The sequence below is a fragment of the Serinus canaria genome, chromosome 6 (genome assembly GCF_022539315.1).
Source record: "Serinus canaria isolate serCan28SL12 chromosome 6, serCan2020, whole genome shotgun sequence".
Classification (NCBI taxonomy): domain Eukaryota; kingdom Metazoa; phylum Chordata; class Aves; order Passeriformes; family Fringillidae; genus Serinus; species Serinus canaria.
Window position 1 is genome coordinate 24,724,318 of NC_066320.1, and position 19,264 is coordinate 24,743,581.

Sequence of the window (19,264 nt, forward strand, 5' to 3'; positions counted from 1 at the left end):
CTTTTTTACTTTTATCATGGCTCTTATCCTCTGTCTGTGTCTTTTGTTACCAGCCAGTGCTTCTACATCACCTAAGTCCAAAATCCACAACAGAAAAAAAACCCCTTATTCTTTCTCAAAAAGTTCATGCTTTTCTCTTTGCATGAAATCAATCCAGCTATCTGCATCTAAAATAGTGAAATGTTCTTTTCCTTCTAGAGTGTCTTTTTAGCCAATTCTGGAGCTTAAACCACTGTTAAAACCTATTATTCTGATTGCATTACCCCAATGCACAAACCTTGCCATCTCCCTAATTTCCTCCAGTCTAGTCTTTCATTTCTCTAGGCCACATCCCAAAAACTTAGCTGTCTAACACAATCACATTATTCTGCTCCAACAGCATCTTCCATTGGCTGCCCCATCCCTGTATTTTCCAAGTAACATCTCAGTACACAATTTTCCAGCCTTATCCTCCCCCAGTTTTACTGGGTCTTCTGTCATTCTCCACTTCACAAACAGAAAGGTTTCCTACCTGGTTAGAACACATTTCTGCCCCAGCACTGGTTCTTCAGTGGTAGAAAGCGTTTCAGACCACAGTGGGTTTTCTTTCAATTGAGACAGCTCGACATCAGCTTTTCAAAGCTTACCAACAACCACTGCTCAGTTTCTCTTCTAGTGGAAACTCCTCCTCAACAGACTACTTATAGCTTCACAAATGTCTACAAAAGACCCTCAACTCTCTTCATTTATCCCTCATATCCCTTCCTGGTTGTTAATCACTCCTTCCACCTGAGAAGGCAGGAAATTGCAGGCAGATGGGTCCCTTTCAAGGGCCTGTTGATACCCTGAGAGCTTCCCTCATCTTCCTTCAAGTTGCCTTCGTCTGCTTCTCCCCATACCCCAGGATCAATGTTCATCTCCTGTGTTCGTGCCCATCCGCATCTTCTTCATCATTCTTTCTTTTTTTTTTTTTTCCCTTCAGAAGTCAATTGTCTAAATCACAAAAAACTTAACTTGGCTGAATGGAGTGATGGCATAATCAATGGATCTGTAAACCCCTGTTTCTGCTGCTCCTTACTGCCTGTTCAAACATTTAAAGCAGCAGCAAACATCCACCCTACCTCCTCCCTGAGTGGGACCACTGCAGTGGAGTTACCTGACTCCTAAATAAAGCACTCCAGATCATTCCTTGGGACACCTTCTGCACTGAGGTGGCTGCATCTGCCTCCCAGATCGTGGCTGAAACAGCTCTTTAAACCAGGAATCAAACATTTGTCTTTAAAGCATTTCAGGGCTTGAAAGAGGAGCACCGTACATCAATGGCAATTAACAGGGAGGAGACACCTCCTTGTTCCACGCTGAACGGTGTCAGCGATTAACACCTTCAGGAGGCTCCTGCTTGAGTGGAAATTGCACACCTTGGGACCTCGGCTGTCAATCTGCTCAGCAGGGGAAGGGGTCAGAGCAGTGAAAAACAGCTATTTGGGCTTTCAAAAATGTTTCTCTTGCAATTCATTCTCCCCTTGAGTTTCTGTTCTAGTTAACAAATGGCGAAGCTGCCACACTTCTGATTTTCCACAGAGCTGTCCTCAGTAAAAGCTAAGGCAGCTTCAGGAACAAAAAGCAATATCTGATATTCAAGTTCCCTTCACCATAACTTTATAGCAGCCAATAAAGATCATCTTATGGCAAAATATTGCCAAGATTAATTTTAAAACCACCTTCCTAGCTACATTCTCCATCTGAATGTGTCAGAAGCTAGCACTTCTGTTCTGAGGAATTCAGACAGGCCAATGCTTGGTTTCAGTCCCAAGAGGCAATATCATTAAATTTCCCATGAGTACCAGTAAATATTTATCACCTGATACTCAATAACACCAGAGCATTTCCTCTCTATAATGTCAGAACATCAAAGATTCATTTCAAACACGCACAGAGATGTGGCTCTGGACACTTCAATGATTATCAGTGATAAAATCCCCATAATTGCTTCTAAAAGGAAAATATTTGAGCCTTTGAGACTACCCTCTGACTTGCTTCCCTGCAGCACCTTCAGTGCCCAAAGAACTTCAGCAAAAATCCTGTGGTGATGCCCTCCATGCATCTGAGGAGAGTCAGCAAAGAGGAGAGACATGGAACCCAAATCTGTCCTGGACAGAAAAATACAGGTTTGAACACACAGGCCCCAAGAACACAAAGGGCCCATTACCAGAAGTGAGGGTCAAAGAGGACAGAGAAACAAGGCACTTTTACACTTTTTTATATTTGGTGTAGAATATGTGTCCACCATGTTGTCATTATCTTGGTGCCAAAGCAAGTCAGTTGGCAAGGTTCTCATCACAGCCTTTGACACTTTCAGAATGCAGACAATTTTGGTTGATATTTTAGTGCAGAAAATGTCACTGAAAATGACAGACCTCCAAGAAATTTTCTGATTTTGACTAACTGTATTTTCTAACTGAAAATTCTTCTGACAACTTTCTTCCCCTTGACAACTTTCTTTCCCCAAGTGGCTCTAATATTAATATTTAATGACTTATGTATCTCAGTGGTGTTTTCAATTTACTGACGTCATCTGTCCTTTGTAAACTCAACACAGAGGGTGAATATTTAAGACTATGTGTCATCCTTCTTCTTCTGTCCTTATTGCACTACTGCATTCATTCCCCGTCCTTCATTATACCATGTATTGCTACAATGAAATATTTTCATCTCCTAGCAGCTGCTACTGCATAATGCATTTCTGGATCATCTGAGTAGCTTGTTAGGAGGAAAATTTACTAATGAGTTAAAATTTAATTTGTCTTGTGTCATCCCAGTTCAGACATCAACCACACAATGCCATATATTTAAGCAGAAGCCCAAAATTACAGACATCTTTTCTCTTCTTTGAACTCTCTCCAGCAACCATCTCCACATATGTCCTTATTTAAACAAAATGATCTCTATATGAAGGATTAAGTGCAGGTTTCCTGTGTAACATTTTATAATGAGATGCTGATTCTTTTGTACAATATTCTCTGCTCCTCATAAAATTTCTCAAAGTATTTCTTTCCCCTACTTGCTCATAAAGGTTTGTTTCACACCAAAATTCACCTTGCCAAATGCAAGATTTCTCAGAAATTACTCTTTCTGCCTGGCCTTTCAATACCTCAGTGTCAGAAAGGAATAGAGATGGATTCTTCTTCTGCTTGCCTCAAAGCAGTTCTTGGCTTAGATGAATACTGATTTATGTGAGTGGAAAAGGCACAGACTCCACATTTCTCCTCAACTTCATCCTGAGAGGGTGCCAGATGCAATGGAGATAGGAGATATGGGAAGGATAGAGAAAGGCAGGCAATGAAATTTTCTTCTCTTTGTGTGTGCATTTCACTTTCAGTCTGACAGGAACACTGGTGATCTCTTACCTCTTTTTGGAAGGACCTTTGGAAAGTAGTTTGGGGTTTGTTTCCTTCACAGCCATCCCTCAGATGCCTCACTGATAAGCCTGCCTTAAGAACTGAACAGCACTGAAGAAAACTGGTGCTGCTGCAGCCAGGACAGACACTGACAGCAATTTAGAAAGGACATGCACAGCCATCAAAACATAGGCAGATAATCCATAGCACAAACATTTCCTGGAAATACTTGTTACACTTAACATCACCTTAGAAGTTCTAGGAAACATCAGAATCTCTTTGGTTAAGTCTGCTTTGAGAGAAATGTGATGTTCATTTGCACTACGGCAGTTTTTCACCTCCCCTGTTTGCCGTGGTGAAAACACAGCTGCAATAAAACTGCCAAGACACAGCTGCTTCCCAAGGAGGGCTGGGAGGCACCAACACCCAAACAGGACAGGACAGCAGCACAAAGCAATCCTGTGTGGGACAAAATCAAAAGGAGAACTTGAGAAGCAAGTGAGAAACACCAGAAACATTCATTTTCTCTCTCTGAATCCATGCACAGATCAGACAAGCCATCTGTATGAACGTTAATTGCTCCATTGCATTCTGTGTGTATCTATACCTTGTGTACAAACTTTTGCACTGCAATGACAGCCTGCATCCTTGTGCCTGTACTTGTCCAGCTGGCAGGCAGGAAGGGATGTGGCAGGTGGACATAGCAGGAGCACCACCTCCATGCTGAAGGCTCCAGGTGCTCCCCTCTGGAAGGGGTGTTATTCCTGCTGGCCCTGCAGCCCTCTGCTGCCAACACCTACAGGATCCCATTTAATTGCTGCCCAAGGAGCTCGTGTTTGACAGCATCAGTGCAGGCTGCCCTGGCTTGTGGGCTGACCTGTTCATCATGACACTTATTAGGGTCATGTTCACCCTCCATTAGCACAGAAACACTTGCCTTCCCAGCCCTTCTGCATCAAGGGAGAGCATCAGCGCTCGCACACCTACGCACAGGTGCGTGTGGCTCTCTCCTCCTGTGTTTACTGTTTATCCTTTTTTTTTCCAGGAATCACACTCAGAATGTGTTGCTGTCTGAGCTGTCAGTGCCTGTCACATTACAATGAGATCTCTGCTTTCAGAAGCCAGTTCAGGTTGTTTAATCATCACTCCCCTCCAAGCTGTCCATCACAGGGCAGTCGCCAGGCAACAGCATCAACAGACAGGGCTGTGGGTGGCTGATGAGGAGGAGGAGGAGGATGCAGCACACATTTGCAGGGAGGAAGAGCTCACGTTCCCATGGGAGAGTGGGCTACGGGAGCTGCTGAGTCTCTATCTGATGGGATCCCAGCCTGCAGCATCATCAAAGTAACAGGGATTTCAGCCATTGCTGAACCCAGTGTTTGGGAGGGAAAAAAAGATGCCAGGAGCCTGGTGCAGGGCACAGGAGTGCAGAGCTGGGTCTCCTCAGCTCTCGTGGGGGTCCATGGTCCAACTCCCTCCATCACAGGCAGGATAGAAGGGCCCTCCCATCATGCCCTGGCCACAGCCACGGGCACAGAGTGGGATATCAGATAGCTGGAATCAACCACATTCACTCCTTTAACAAGATTAACATGGCTTCTTTTGGAGTGGATGAAAAGTTTCTGAAGAAAAAAGAAAGATCACATGTCATCTTACAAAAGTTGAAAATAAAATGGAAGGCAACACCAAACTTAAAGCTTTTTATCCAAAAGATGAGCTGGAGAATATTTTTGTTTATTTTTGTTGTTTTCAAGGATACAAAATTAAACAGTCATTTGTTATTGAAACAAACACACAGATCTGCATCAGAGCATCCTTCAGTTACAACAGCCTAAATATTTACTACTGAACTTCATCAGCTCATCTGTAGTGACACGAGGTCACTGGATCCAAGCTAAGTCCAGATCTATGTAGGCCAGATCTACTCTTTTCTCATCTCATCTCCAGCCCAGGTTCTGTCACTCTCAATATATTGAGGGGGTGTGTGGAAACATGAACACGAATGCAGCAGAAAAGGTGTAGTGCAGTCCCTCCCCATGGTGCAATCCTCAGCCAGAGTAACATCTCAGGGAATAATTACTCCCCAGACTCCTCTAACATGGTGGCATTTCACCATGGACCTGTGCATTTTGAAATTAAGTTTAATGTATCTCCTGCTTTGCTGGTGTGTCTCTTAATAAGCTGTTTAGCCTGCCCCTATAAAAAAATAAATTATTCTACAGTTTTGATCAAAGACCTCACTTTTATTTGCAGACAACCATTTCCAAAATTTTATTTGATATGATTCCAATAATGATTAATTTAAATATTTTATCTTTCATCTACAGGAATGTATTTTTTTTCTTGGAAAACTGAATTGAAAGCAATGGAAAGCAAACTAACTTTCTATATCATGTTCTTTGGCATACAGAGCTTGATTTTCAGCATAAGTATTGTTTTTACATCAGAAAAATATATTTGCACTTACCTATAAGTAAATACTTAATAAGGTCCTCAAATACTCATTTGAATAGTCAATGGAATGCACTTTTCCTATGTTTGTTTTCAGAGAACATTTGGTGAAAGTTACTGGCACCATTTTTGGCCAAGCCAGGGCACATGAAACTGTTTCTAAAGATTGAAACTGACCCAGTGACACACACAGAAAGGGAGCATATGATCTCTTTAATCTACTGAAATTATACTTTGTAGTTAAAAGAAAAATTTTCCAGGCAAAGTCCAAATGATTAAATGGTGTTCGTTTCCAGTAGTGAGAAATTTCCATTAGTGAGGAATTTCTCAGTGCTTTCTGAATTAGGAACTTTATGATTACTTCTCCCCCTTCCCCCGCCCCCATTAAAAAAGTGCACCTGAGAAAATCACAGATTGAGCAGGGAAAATTTATGGAGATAAAAGCATGCCTACATTTGTTATATAAAATATTTCCTTTGAATTATTTTTCCCCCACCTTAAATTTAGTGGGGGAGGTGAGAATGGGGGGAAAAAAAGAAACATTTGAGAAATGACATGGGATATCTCTGTTGGGGTACCTATATAGCCTGAGATTTTTTAAAGGAGCTTTTCACTTCCTCCTGAAGAAGTGCATGAAAATTATCTGCAAGAGCTCATGGCACTGCTGTCCTTACACAGTCAGCAGCAAAGGTGACCCCAAACTCATACAATTAGGATGTGAACACTGACAGTGGGCTGGGACATGGTGGTGTAAGTCATCATCAAAAGCTTCCCATTTGTAGGTAAACAGCTTCCACCCTAAAAGCCCAGATAAGATGAGGGATTATGGCTGGACTTTTCCCAAGAGGACAAGAGAAATCACAAGGTCCATGACTTCCTTGGCCTTCCTGGTCCTGCAGAAGCAGTTCTGCCCCAAACACAGCACAAGGAGAACACGGGAGGCCCTGTCCTGGTTTGGGCTGCTCCTGTTGGAGATGCCTGGCACTGACATCCCCCCACAGCTGCTGGAGGAGCTGCAACTTCCCTCCTTCTTCCATCTAAATCTCCAGCTGTTTGCTCAGGCTCCTGCTCCCCACTCACCCCTCATCAGGGGCACCTCATGTGCTCTGCCATGGCAGCACAGGGCAGTGCAGAGGCAGCTCCAGCAGCCAGAGTGCAGTCTCAAGAGAACACTCCACCTCTGAGAGACACGATGGGAGGTTAAATTAAGTTCTTACAGACCCTCTAAAAGGAAGAAATTACATTTTAGGACATATCCTAAAATATCCTGTTCCTTCTGAAAGTACTTTTATGTTCCCCAAGGAGAGAAAGTACAGTACTAAGTAAAAGTGTTATTGTGTTACCAGCACTGAGAATTAGGGATTAAGGGCTCTTACATTAACTGTTGTTTGATTTAGGATACAGCCAAAAAAAATTCCAAGTGGCACAAAAATCATTTTACTGCATCAACTTTTATATGCATTTAAAATTCCAAAATAATTACTTTATCACCCAGTGCTGCCATTTGAATTGGAATCAAGGTCCATTTTCATTTAACACAGAAATGTCAATTAGAGCTCTGGGAGTCATTTATTTTTTGGTTTGCTGGCCAGGTATAAAAAAATAATTGAGGAAAAAAAGCACCTTGTGTCAGTCTTAATTCTTTTTCCTCCTTGGAAAATGTAAACCTGAATGCAGCTTTGCAGAACAGGATCCTGTACACACAGCTTTTAAGATAACAGCAGTTTCCTAAATATAGGCAAAACCAGTTTGAGATGCTGTGCAATTCCCATACCTGGACATCAGGTAGGACACAGTTCCTACAGGGTGCCCTTACTCTGTGAAGCAGCAGCCAGGGGTAATGCCATCTCAGGTGTCCAGCACACTAAATCAAGGTTTTTGAATCACTGGATCATTATAAAATGTAGAATATTAGAATCAGAAATCTGTTCCAAAAATCCTGCCTGATTCAAAACCAAAAAACGCTGCATCTAAACTTTCACAACTTGGGCTTGTTGAGAGCTATTTCTCAGGAGCCTTGGAATCAAAGAAAAATCGATGTGAACCTACAAAATGCTCTGGCCAGGCTACAATAGCATTTTCCAGAGAAAGAAGTCTTTAACGGGGCAGTTTCATTCCCCTGGCTGGAGCTCTGCACAACGTCAGGGCTGTATTCACTCTGACATGGTATGAAAGGCCCAGAGGATGTGAGATTGTCCAAGGCCTATGCTGACCTTGCAGCCCTTCATATGTAAAGCTGTGTCACAGCTGAATGGGTCTCTAACCCCTCCAGAATGAATTAAGGACTTCTGACCTCCTGGCTTCCCCCTCTGGACTGACTTCACCGTGGTCGCCAGGTTAGGGAAATACAAACGTCTTATCTGGAGCCAGGAGGAAAGGGAGAAACCCATTTTCTGTTCTAAAGTAGTGTATTAAGAAGATTGAAAGCTATAACCCGATTGCTTTACACAGTTTATAGCCTCTCCATATTGCAAGAATGCCAGTTGCAACTGTCAGAGCTCTTCCATTATTCTCCTTAATCTCCCCTTGTGATGGGATTTGCATATCCCACCTGTCAGTGGCAGAAGCTCCTCACCATCTCCCAAACTCTTTCACAGAGACCAGCATCACACAATCACAAGCCTTTCTTCCAGCCCTCACAGATTCTCTTTCACTTACTTCTTTCTCTCAGAGCACAGCTCTTCTTCTTAACAATGTCCCATGCATACTATTTCATATTCTGTATATGAAAAGCCTGTGTTTTATCCAGTCAAGAAATATATCTATATATATATATATCTAGAGATGGATTGCAACACAGAAGAAATACTATGGCTGTTGAGTCATTTTTTTGAAAAATCAAACACACACATAAGAAAATAAATACCAAAAAAAACCTCAAGACTTCTGGTTAAAGGAATAAAGTCCTACTCAGTTACAGGAAATTTAGAGAAGGTTTCATATCTAGAATAGATGTGAAGTATTTTATTATCTAACAGTACTAAATATAATCAAGACAAAAATTTGAAACAAGAGATTCTAGCAATATTTTAATTGATTGATTTTTTTATTTTGGTTTAAATTCCCATTTTTCTTCTCTCACGTTTTATTCAGCCCTTCCAAAATATATTCTCAGTAGCTCTAGCAAGAGATTAGCCTGAAACAGTCTCAGCATCCGATGCATTATACTCCTAATACTATTATATATTCTTGTAATTTGTACATAATACAGACTCCATCTCACTGAATTATATTAATGCCAACATCCTTCTTGCATGAATCTTTTTTGGAAGCTGTTTTCAGCACCCTAGGAATCAATCTCAATACAAAGAAACTGACACTGGGGTCACTCCTCACTGTGGTCTCACTGAGCATCTGGCTCTGGGCTCCACATCCACATTCATTACCTTGAAATTTCTCCTTTATAATGATTCAATTGCCATGGGAAGAAGGGAGTGATGGGCTATCACAGCATCAGGCAACAAAATGCTGGTCACTCATGGGATGATGCTGGTACCCCTGATAGTTTTACTTTGGAGCCACAGCTCTGCCAACAAGAGAAAGGCAGAGGCTATCAGCTATATCCTCTTGCATGAATATGACATTTGGGCAAAGTCTCAAAGTGAGATGTGAAAAAAACCCCATTTTGATTATGGTCCCCCATTCTGGACTGAACAGAACACTGGCAATTTAAGGTACTTTGGCCATGCCTTTACTGCCTCACTTGTAAAAAACAATGTATTTGTTATCATCTTCATTCATCAAAAGCAAAAATCACATTCAAATTAGAGTTCTTGGGAACCTGACTCCTAGAAATTCAGAGTTCACTGTCCAAAACCTGTTGTACAATCTGATACAGAAAGAGTGCTTGCTTGATGTAGCAAACCAGAGGCTAAAAGGGAATATCATCACTGCCAATAAAATAATTCCAGGGAATGTAAGTGCCAGGGAGGGAAAATAACTTCAATTAAAAGGAACACACACAAATGAAAAAAAAAATTAATCTAAATTACCCAATGGCAACATTAGAACAGAAATCAGAGTAGTTTCCAACAGTCAGAAGAAAAAGGCTTGGAACAGCTACCCAAAAAGGAAGAAGGAAATAGAAGGGTGAAGAATGGAAGGATGTACATGTTCATGTTTTAGTTTGATCAGTCATGGCTCTTGGATGCAGTACTATGTGCCATTCTTGCAATTCTTCATTTACATAGATCTAAACACTTCAACTGAAAATCCAACAACAGTTTATTCACAATTCCTTTGTCCAGGACAAAATACAGTGCATTGGAAATACACAGATGCATCATTATTCTGCCTTACCTGTGCCCACTTTGTCCTGTCAGTAACATTAAGTAACATCTTGCAAGCAATACCTAATGCAGAGTTTCATCTTGCCTAAAAGCTCTCCCATAAGAGACCTAACTCTTCCCCTGCTGTCTGTTGTAATCACCTGACAAGAGCAATGACGACCTTGCAGGCTTCATCCTGCACTGGACCCTTCAGCTGTATCAATTTCTGCTGTGGATGGAATATAAAACCTGTCTGGCCATGGTTGTTTTGAGACACCTCTGTGTCTCTATCAGTCTGAAGAGGATCTGCTGCTGTAGAGGACCTATGAGAAGCTCAGCTTTGTTTTTCCCCCCTTTGTTTTGACCTATGAGAAGCTCAGCTTTGTTTTTCCCCTAAATCACAGAAGCTGAACCAGCTGTTTAAAGGTATCATGCTCACATATAAGCCAATCCCCAGGTATAAGGCCAAGTACATGCTCAAATTCTCTGCCACACAATTTGTGATCTACACCAACATCCAGCCCAGGAGAGCACTTGGTCCAGTGCAAGGCAGCAGTAAACTGCTATTATAATAAATGACTGGGGAACCCATGCTGCTTTCTTTCACAGCACCACATTATAGCACCAGCTGTAGCACCAAGGCACTCACTCAATCTCCTTTACCTCTCCCAATTTTCTTTTTTCTTTCCCCAGAATACTTTCAAAGTAACAAATAAGGCACTGATCTTGCTCCAAGCCAGCTTAGGACAGAAGCAGTCTTCATTTTTTGTATGCCCTGCAAAGCATCCCTATCCCAAAAGCTCATTATGGACATCACCAAGAGACTTGATTCCCTCCATTAAAGCCAGGCCTCTCTTTTAGCTCCACACATAAATCTCTGCTAGCTCTTTTCCCCTAGTCTATAGCATGGCATTAAGGGAGCTAGAGAGACTCCAAACCTACAGTGTCAGGACACACTGCATCAGCAACACACTTGGGATCTCCACGAGCTAGGAAACCTGCCAGCTTCCACACCATTGATGACATTTCTCAGTGGTGCAATAAGGCAGGAGATCTCACTTGAGTATCTGGCAGCAGAGATTTGAGAAAGATTTCAAGTCATATGAACTTTTACTCCAGTTATAGGGGCCAGTGGAAAGACACTCAGGATGTATCAATGCAGGTAAGTACTGCCAGGACCCACCTACAGACTCAATAGTCTAGGCTCTTATTTATTGTCAGAATGATTTCAGGCAAGGTGCTGGCCTGGGCCAGTTCACACCTCCTTGGATCATCCCAGCCAGTCCAGCACTCAGTGCAAACAGGGACGCTTTACAGCACCCACTTTTGCTGCAGCCCCTCTTCTCTGTCTTGCAGGCTGAAAGAGCTCAGGATTGTGGAGATGCAGGACAGCTTTGTGTGGCCTCACTCACCTCCACTGGAGTCAGCAAAAGCCTGAGGCCCACCTGTAATTTAACATAACACAGGATACACTCCTGATTTCATCCTCATCAATCATTTGACAAGCCAGTCTTGCTACACCTATGCTCTCCTCTGGGGAACTCCTGCTGACTCCATCAGTGAACCAAGGTACACAGGAGAGATTAGAGGATATGTGAACTGTGTCACTACAGATGAGCAGAGTATGCTCCAAGTGTCTGGATGTAAATGTGGATCTGGAGAGCAAGCTGTCCAGGGAGTACCTAAAATCATTGATGAGCCAAAATAAGCACTGATCTAAAACAATTTATGTTGATGGAGTTAAACTTGGACAGCTTGTACTATTATTTATTATTCTTACAGTGCTTGCAGCTTAGCATACAGCAAATTCAGAGAAAATGCCATCAGTTCAGTGGTGCACACACTCAATATAAAATCACAGCCAAGCCTGAGAGAAGCTGCAAATGCCCAGAAGAATCCCGTACAGAATTCAGGAGTTCTTTCCCCTCCACAGCAGCATTGCAATTATATTCACACCACTACCAAGAAAAAGGATACAAGAAACCACAGTGAGGCTGACAGGATAATGTACACTGCAATACAAAAACTTGATGGTGACAATGCTTTAATTTTCCAGTTTTTGCACTTAACAGGATTTCAAATATTTTGAGCTTTATTTTTGTTTTTCCTGTCCTCACACAGATACTGCAAACTATGATCTTCTTCACACTACCCCTCTGCCTGGGCAAAGGCAAAAGTTGTTTGACAGCAGCATTTCCAGAGCACAAAAGAATGAAAACGAGCAGAGGTTTGTTGCACCCCTGTGCCACAGCATGGAAACTCCAGCAGGAAGACAGCAGCTCTTGGAGTGCAGACAGGACACTGGGGCTTCACAGCATCCTCACAAGCAGCACATTGGGATCCTCTGCAACTTCCATGCAGGCAAAACTAAGGAAGCATTTCACCCCAAGCCCATCCCACTCCCCACTCCAGCACTGATGGGAACCCAGAACCTCCACACAGCGACAACGGGTCGGTGCCACTTTGGGCTCCCTCTGAATGCACACCATTGCTTCAGCTGAGCCTGGACAAGCCTGTTGTGCATCCAGGTCCTGCTGGGGCCCAGCTTCAGTCTGTGCTGTGAGGGGGCTGCAAGCATGACATGAAACAGAAGAGCACTGCCAGGCCCCCGCAGTGAAGGGGGGAGCATAATATCCCTGCACACGATGCAACCTGCAGCTCTTTGGGAAGGACAGTCGCAAAATGTTTCCCCCTGAAAACATTTGTACACCAACACACTCAGAAAGTAAATCAGTCCCTGACAACAGCAGCCCACACTACCACAGTGGGCAGAAACACATACACAAATATATGTGTACCTAAACACATATACAATAGATGGGTCTTGAAAAACGTACAGGTGAAACATAATGGCAGTGATAGACCAGAGAAACTGCTGCCTGCTGGATGGCTTTTTATATCAGAATCTTTTTTCTTAGCAATTGGGTCACTTGAAACCAGTGTCAGTCTCAATTCAATTTGTATGAACAGACCTGAGTTCCTACAAGGAAGCTTCTGTTCACACAACTATTTAAGAATAGTATAGCTGAGTTGTGAAGAAAGGGGAAAGTCCTTCAAAATGGAAATGACAACTATTCCCTTGTCAGCTAATTGATTAAAAACTTCCTGATGAGACCATAAAACCATGTCCCAATTAACTGGGGCTGAACCCCACAGTGAAGTCCTTACACCATCCGCTGCAATTCTAAATTGAGTAGCTCAGTACAATCTATACCAAAAGGAATTCATAATGTCTAGACTATAATTTCAAAATGTTACCAGTCTCCTAGTACTGAAAGCTGAGAGGGAGGCCAAAGATTTCTGCCAAGCAGCCAGAGACCTTCTGGCACTACAGTTGCAGACACCTTAGAGGAGAGCCTGAGTCCCTGTTTCTCCTGGGAACTTGTATGGGCAGCAGTCATGGAGTGGTGGCATCCCTTTCTCTCTCATTAGCATTCTGCTTGGTGTCTCTAAGAGGCAAAGTTGGAGAATCCGGACAGACAGATCCCTCCACTTCTGCTGGTCCACAAGTAGAGTTAAGGGCAGGCAGAGAGCACTCCAAGCAATTTACCCTTGCCTTCCCTGGGCCTCAGCTCTGAGCTCCAGGTACCGCGGCAGCAGAGGCTGGAGGGATACAGTGCCAAGTTAACCTGGTAACTTTGATGTTGTAACTATGGCTCCAGCCTGGAAATCAGTTGCCTACTTCTCTGGCCAGTTTTGTTCTGCTTGTCTCAAGTCAGAGCTGTTGACACATGCAGGCTATGAGGAAGAAACAAAACTCTCCTGTTTAACACCTTGGTGGCAAGAGGCAAAAAGCAGCTTTATCCCCTATGCAGAGACACCTCGGAGGCAAAGTCCTCGGAGGCAAAGTCCTGAAGCCCTCCAGCTGATCTCCACATCACCAGGGCCTGGGGATAAGCCCTTGGGCTGACGTGCCCCCACAGCCGGCAGGAGGAGAAGCACCAGGAGAGGGGTTTTCCCTGGGCATCCTTCCAGCTGAGCCTCCCAGGCTGCCCGTGAGGGGTATCCTGGGGAGAAGGCTGGATGCACAGGCGCATCCCCCTAAAGAGACCCTTCCCGTCGCGCCGCGGGCAGCGCTGGATCCCGCTCTGCTCCGGGGCGGGGGACAAGGGGGCCGGGAGGGGGATGTGCTCAGCGGGCGGGCGGGTAGCGGAAACTTTTTCTACTCCACAAGAATGGCCCTTTTGAAGCCCTTCTGCCCCACTGCACACTGCTAAGCGAAGCCAATCCCCGGCGCCCGGAGGCGCAAAATCCCCTTCGAAGAAGAAAAACCCAGCACACCCCACCCCCGATTACACTCACACGGGGGAGCGGGGGGAAGGAAAAGAAGGGGAGAGGGGGGGAAATAAGGAAAGCAGGGAGGAGCGTCCCCCGCCCGCGGTACTCACGCTGCTGTTGTGGCCGGACCAGTGCACCATGGCCTGGTTGTGCGCCGAGTCGCCGGCCAGGGCGAAGGTGGTGCTGGCCAGCCGCAGCTCCTCCAGCCCGAAGCGGGCGGCGCCGCCGTCCCCCGGCTCCCGCCCCGCGGCGCCGCCCGGCCCCGGCCCCGGCCCCGCGGAGCCCCGCGGGCTGCGGCCCCAGCGCCGCCGCACCGAGCCCGGCCGGGGGGGGCCCGGCAGGGGTCGGTCCTCGGCCGGAGCCGCCGCTGCCGCCCGGGGACGGCGCTCCCCGGCCACTTTCTCTGGCTCGCTCGTCACTCGCCGTGTCTCCCAGCCGCTGAATTGCATCCCCGCGGAAGCAGGGGCGAGGGTCGCTGGCAGCCCGGCATCCTCCGAGCCGGCCTCTTGCCCTCTCTCACCTCCCTTCTCCCCGAGGAACCTCCTTTGCTCCCTTTCTCCTCTGTCGGTCCTCAAGTGCATCAGTAATCCCTGCTGCGGCTGCTGCTGCGGCTGCACCTGGGAACGGCAGGATCTGCAAGTTATTTCTGCACCGGTAAAGCCATAAGTGAAGAGGAAAAGCCATGTCCAGTACAGGAGAGCAACGTGCCAGGCTGGGTACCAGCCAGCAACTTTTTCCATCGCTGCGGACTGCTGATGAGTGCGAGGGAGAAAGAGCAAGAAGGAGAGCGCAGGAGCGAGGGAGCCGGGCGCTGCCGATTCAGCCGCCGCGGGGTAAAAACACGGCGAGAACTCCACGTAAAGTTTCAGACTCTTCTGTGCTAGATGCAGCCGAGGGGTAGAGATTGCTTTCTTCCCAGCTCTTTTCCCCCCTCTTGCTTCCTTTTACTTCTTTTGCACTTTTTCCTTTTGTCCTTTTCCCCCTTTCTTCTTTCTTTCCTTTATTTATTTTTTCCCCCAAGACTGGTGTTGCTGATGAAGCTTGTGATGGAAGGCAAAGCCACAACCACACGGGGGAGGAGCTGATTTGAAATCAGAGAGAGAGGGAGAGAGAGAGGAGCGAATCCTGGCTGGTGATTTCTCCCGGCTGCCTCTGTGGAAGTCTCAGCTCGCTCCTCTCCCGCTCGCTCTCTCTCTGCTCCCTCTCACTTCGCCGCTTCTGCATCACACTCCTCCCGCAGCCGCCCGCCAGGCCGCCCCGTGCCTGTGTCGTGAGTGGCTGGTTACTCACTCCCCCTCTCTCACACACGCTCCAACGACGGACTTACCCCAACTTTCAAACTCGTATCATCCCATCTCTTCCTCCCCTGTGCTTCCCGTCAGTTCAAACCCCTAAAGCCTGCTCCCCAGCATACTGAAACTTCCACGCCTCGACTGGAAGCAGATGTGCGAAGTGGAGGAACAGTACATGCGTGTGCGTATAGTCTTCCCAGAGGAAATGTTTTAATTAGAATAATTAAGTGGCCTTAAAGGTCTGAGAAAATAACCCTTTCTTTTTCTCTCCTCCCGTGACTGGTGTAAGTGCACTGGAGATGCTCAGAACAGGCACCTGTGCTTGCTTTTACAGAGGGAAAGTCGCATTTCTGCCCTCTGTTCCCTCCCCCGCTTGTGCTTCACTGTACTGTCGTGTACAGTAGCTGCTGATGCTTAAATAAATCACTCATGCACGGCACAGATGTACCCACATAAATGCTGATGGAGACAGGGACAAGCTTTTGGAAATGAAATGACAGCACTTGGTGGAGAGGGAGATTCCCCTCCAGCGGTTTATCAGCAGAAAAAAAACCCTTGTTGCTTTAGCTGTCTCTCACGCTTTTAGGACCAGCAATTTCTCCCGCAGGAGCTGTGCTCCTCTCTCGGTAGATGTCCTCCCCGCAGGGGGAGCAGTAGCAGTGGTGGCCGGAGGAGATCACCCGGCTCTGCCTGCAGAGCCTGGTGTCTGCAGGGCACGGGAGCTGCTGGTCCTGACCACAGACAGCACTGCTGGTTACTGCCTGCACAGCAGGACAGGGCCCTGAGCTTTGTCAGGCACTTCCAAATGCCCACGGTCATGAAAACTGGAGGGAATTGGAAGCTGTTCCACTGGAATTTTATTCCATCCCCGTCTGCCTGCTCCCACTCATTCCCATTTGATTTACGGGAGAGTTTATTTTTTAATTAATATTTTTAACATTTCCTTCCTGACACAGAAGACCTTATTGATTTTCTCTTTTTCTTTTTCTTTTTTTTTTTTTTTTTTTTTTTTTTTTTGGCAGGGCATTTCAGAAAACGATTTACAGATTTGTTCCACATTCTTCTAGAGATTTCACTCAAATGCTCACTGGTGACACGTCTTGGGATATTAGCACAGGACCAGAGGTGAAGGGAGACTCACAGTAATTCAGGCTGGGCATAACTTCATGCTGCTTACAACAATGATGGATTGTCTGCAATGTAACCACCTGACCTCAGCTAAATCTAGCAATTAACTGCATACCTGTTTCCATATCTCCCAGCTAAATGGTTACTATTAGTTACAGCCTGTCGGGTAATAACAATAATTAACACTCACGCTTAAACAGCTCCTTTCCTTTACTAAGCCCAAAACTTCTCACAAAGGCCACTTTTGGAGGAAACTGAGTCAAAGTATGATCAGCAGAGTAGTAATGATGATTGGAGGTGGATTACCTTGTCATCAGCCAAATCCTTTATCTTCTATTCAACAGATTGACCAGGTGGATCTATCCCAGAGGATCAACTAAAAAGTGTCACCTTCCCAGCACAAGTCTCTTAAGGAGGCTTTAATCTAAAGGAATGAAATACAGGGACGAGTAGGTGAGACAGAAAAAGAACTTGGAAGAAGGAAATTAGTAAGAGGTCAGAGGAAATTTCTCTTGGGAATGTAATAGAGATTTGCATGTCAATGAGTGGCTAAGGCTAAGGAGAGAAACAGTATAGCTGTCTCATTTAGGCAGATGATTATCTCTGCATTGTGATGAGTGGCCATCGAGTGATAGGGATGGAGCACACCTTATGCAGTGATGCAGTGTGAACACACTGCACCTGCAGAGCTCTTCAGCAAATGCCCAAGAATCAGTCATGGAGAGAAAACACTGGATCCAGCCTGAGGACCACAGAGACATTTTCCAGCTTAGACCTTGTTGGGTGGACACAGGACAGACACATACAGTATGAGCCTTCCCCTGAGCCCTGTTTTCAGGAATTATCAGTTTAGGAGATTGCAACAGCAGCACTTGATCCCTAACTTTTAATAAGTAATAATGTAGTAGGACTTTTAATGGACCTGTCTTCCCAAAATTTGTCTAATCTGTATTTATACTCTTGGTGTCTGAGGCAAGCTGTGATAGTCAAGTTTACAATCTGATTATGTGTACTTTTGAATACTCATGGTCTGCACTTATCTGAGAGAGACATTTTAAATCGCTGTAATCTAATCTTGCTGCCAGCCATCTTTTGCCACAGATGATGTGATGATTGAGCTGTCAGAGATAAGAAACCAGAGTCTTTGGCACAAAAGAATAATCTGCTGTCCTTTGATGTAAGGGATAGCTTTCTCAGTTGGGAGCAGGGATTGAGTTCCTGTACTCGGACAAAAAGAAGCTGGTGTGATGTGACTGAACTCCATGGCTGTGCCCAGAGAAAGGAAAGGCTGCATTCATTCATTGGTACCCACACCTGAGGCACCACTTAATCTGATATTTTAGTGCCACACGTGCAGCTCCAGCGTCTGGTGAGAAGGTGTTTTCCATGAGAGCTGCTGCACTACCTGGTCAGGAGACTGTTCGGTTTCACATGTCCAGAATTGCCTGGAGAGAGGAGATATGAGCAACCCATAGGAACCATGGAAGAGGAGGCAGGCATAATTAAAATTGCAGGTTTTAGCTGACCTCTTCAGCCTCTGCCTTTGCCAGGATGAGCAGTGGCTGGGGGTTTTCATCAGCACCAGGGGGAAGTACCTCAAAGCCAGTGATCTGCACATACACAAGAGTGTTGGGGGAGTTTCTTGCTTCTGGGTTCAGGAAGAATAAACTGGAATCTAGGGAAGGAGGTAGATGCCATTTCTAGGTATATGTTGCAGTGGAGAAAGCATTTTCCTCAGGATTTATATAGCCTTGAGAAGAGAAGCAAGAACAGCTTGAAACGTGGATGAGTACACAAATCTTCACTTGGGACTGAGCAGGTTCTGAGACAGGTGGAAATATGGGCTTGGTCAAGGACATAAATCCTTATGACAGTGATTGCAATAATCTGCCATCTGCAGGAATCCTTTCCCCTGGAGTGTTTCATACTCGCAATCAGAGACTACTTTTGTGAAAAATGTGGTCCTGAGAGACTTCCTGGCTCCACAGCATTCCTGTCTCCTGAAACATGCTAGACGATGCACCCTGTGTGATGGAAGCACCTCAGGGACTGTGCCAACACTGCCTGTACTGTGATGGAAGGAAGGGAGAAAAAGGAATGAAAGAGGATACAGAGAAGGAAACAGAATTGGGTGGGCTTAACCAGCTGAGTTTTTAGTATGAGGCAAGGGCCTAACATAGCCTGGCCCTTTGTGAATCTGAATGTCTTTTAGGCAAAGGAGTATAATCTTTACCTAGTAAATATTTGTATAATCAGGATTTTTTGACTCTACACTCATTTTAAATAATGACTTTTCTCAGAGAAGACTGTGTGATGCAGGGAGACCAAGAAGAACACTGCTCCATTGATTCCTATCAAGCCATGGTGAGTGATGAATACTGTAGTTTGACATTACACATAATTCCCCCAAACAGAATCTGTTTAAAAAAATACAAACAAACAAATCAGGATACAACAGGTCTTCTTGCAG

At 45.1% G+C, this 19,264-nt stretch overlaps 2 protein-coding genes across 4 annotated transcripts in view; one reads left to right on the forward strand and one right to left on the reverse strand.

Annotated features, from left to right (window-relative positions):
* The window catches only part of LOC103814130 (VPS10 domain-containing receptor SorCS1), a 258,007-nt gene extending 242,308 nt beyond the window's left edge, over positions 1-15,699 (reverse strand). The window contains exon 1 of the mRNA XM_030241082.2: positions 14,485-15,699. Within this exon, the coding sequence (XP_030096942.2) occupies positions 14,485-15,114 (630 nt within the window). The 5' untranslated portion in view covers positions 15,115-15,699. The remainder of the gene's footprint in view (positions 1-14,484) is intronic.
* SMC3 (structural maintenance of chromosomes 3) overlaps positions 1-19,264 on the forward strand; it is a 1,169,611-nt gene that overhangs the window by 489,869 nt on the left and 660,478 nt on the right. The window lies entirely within an intron of this gene.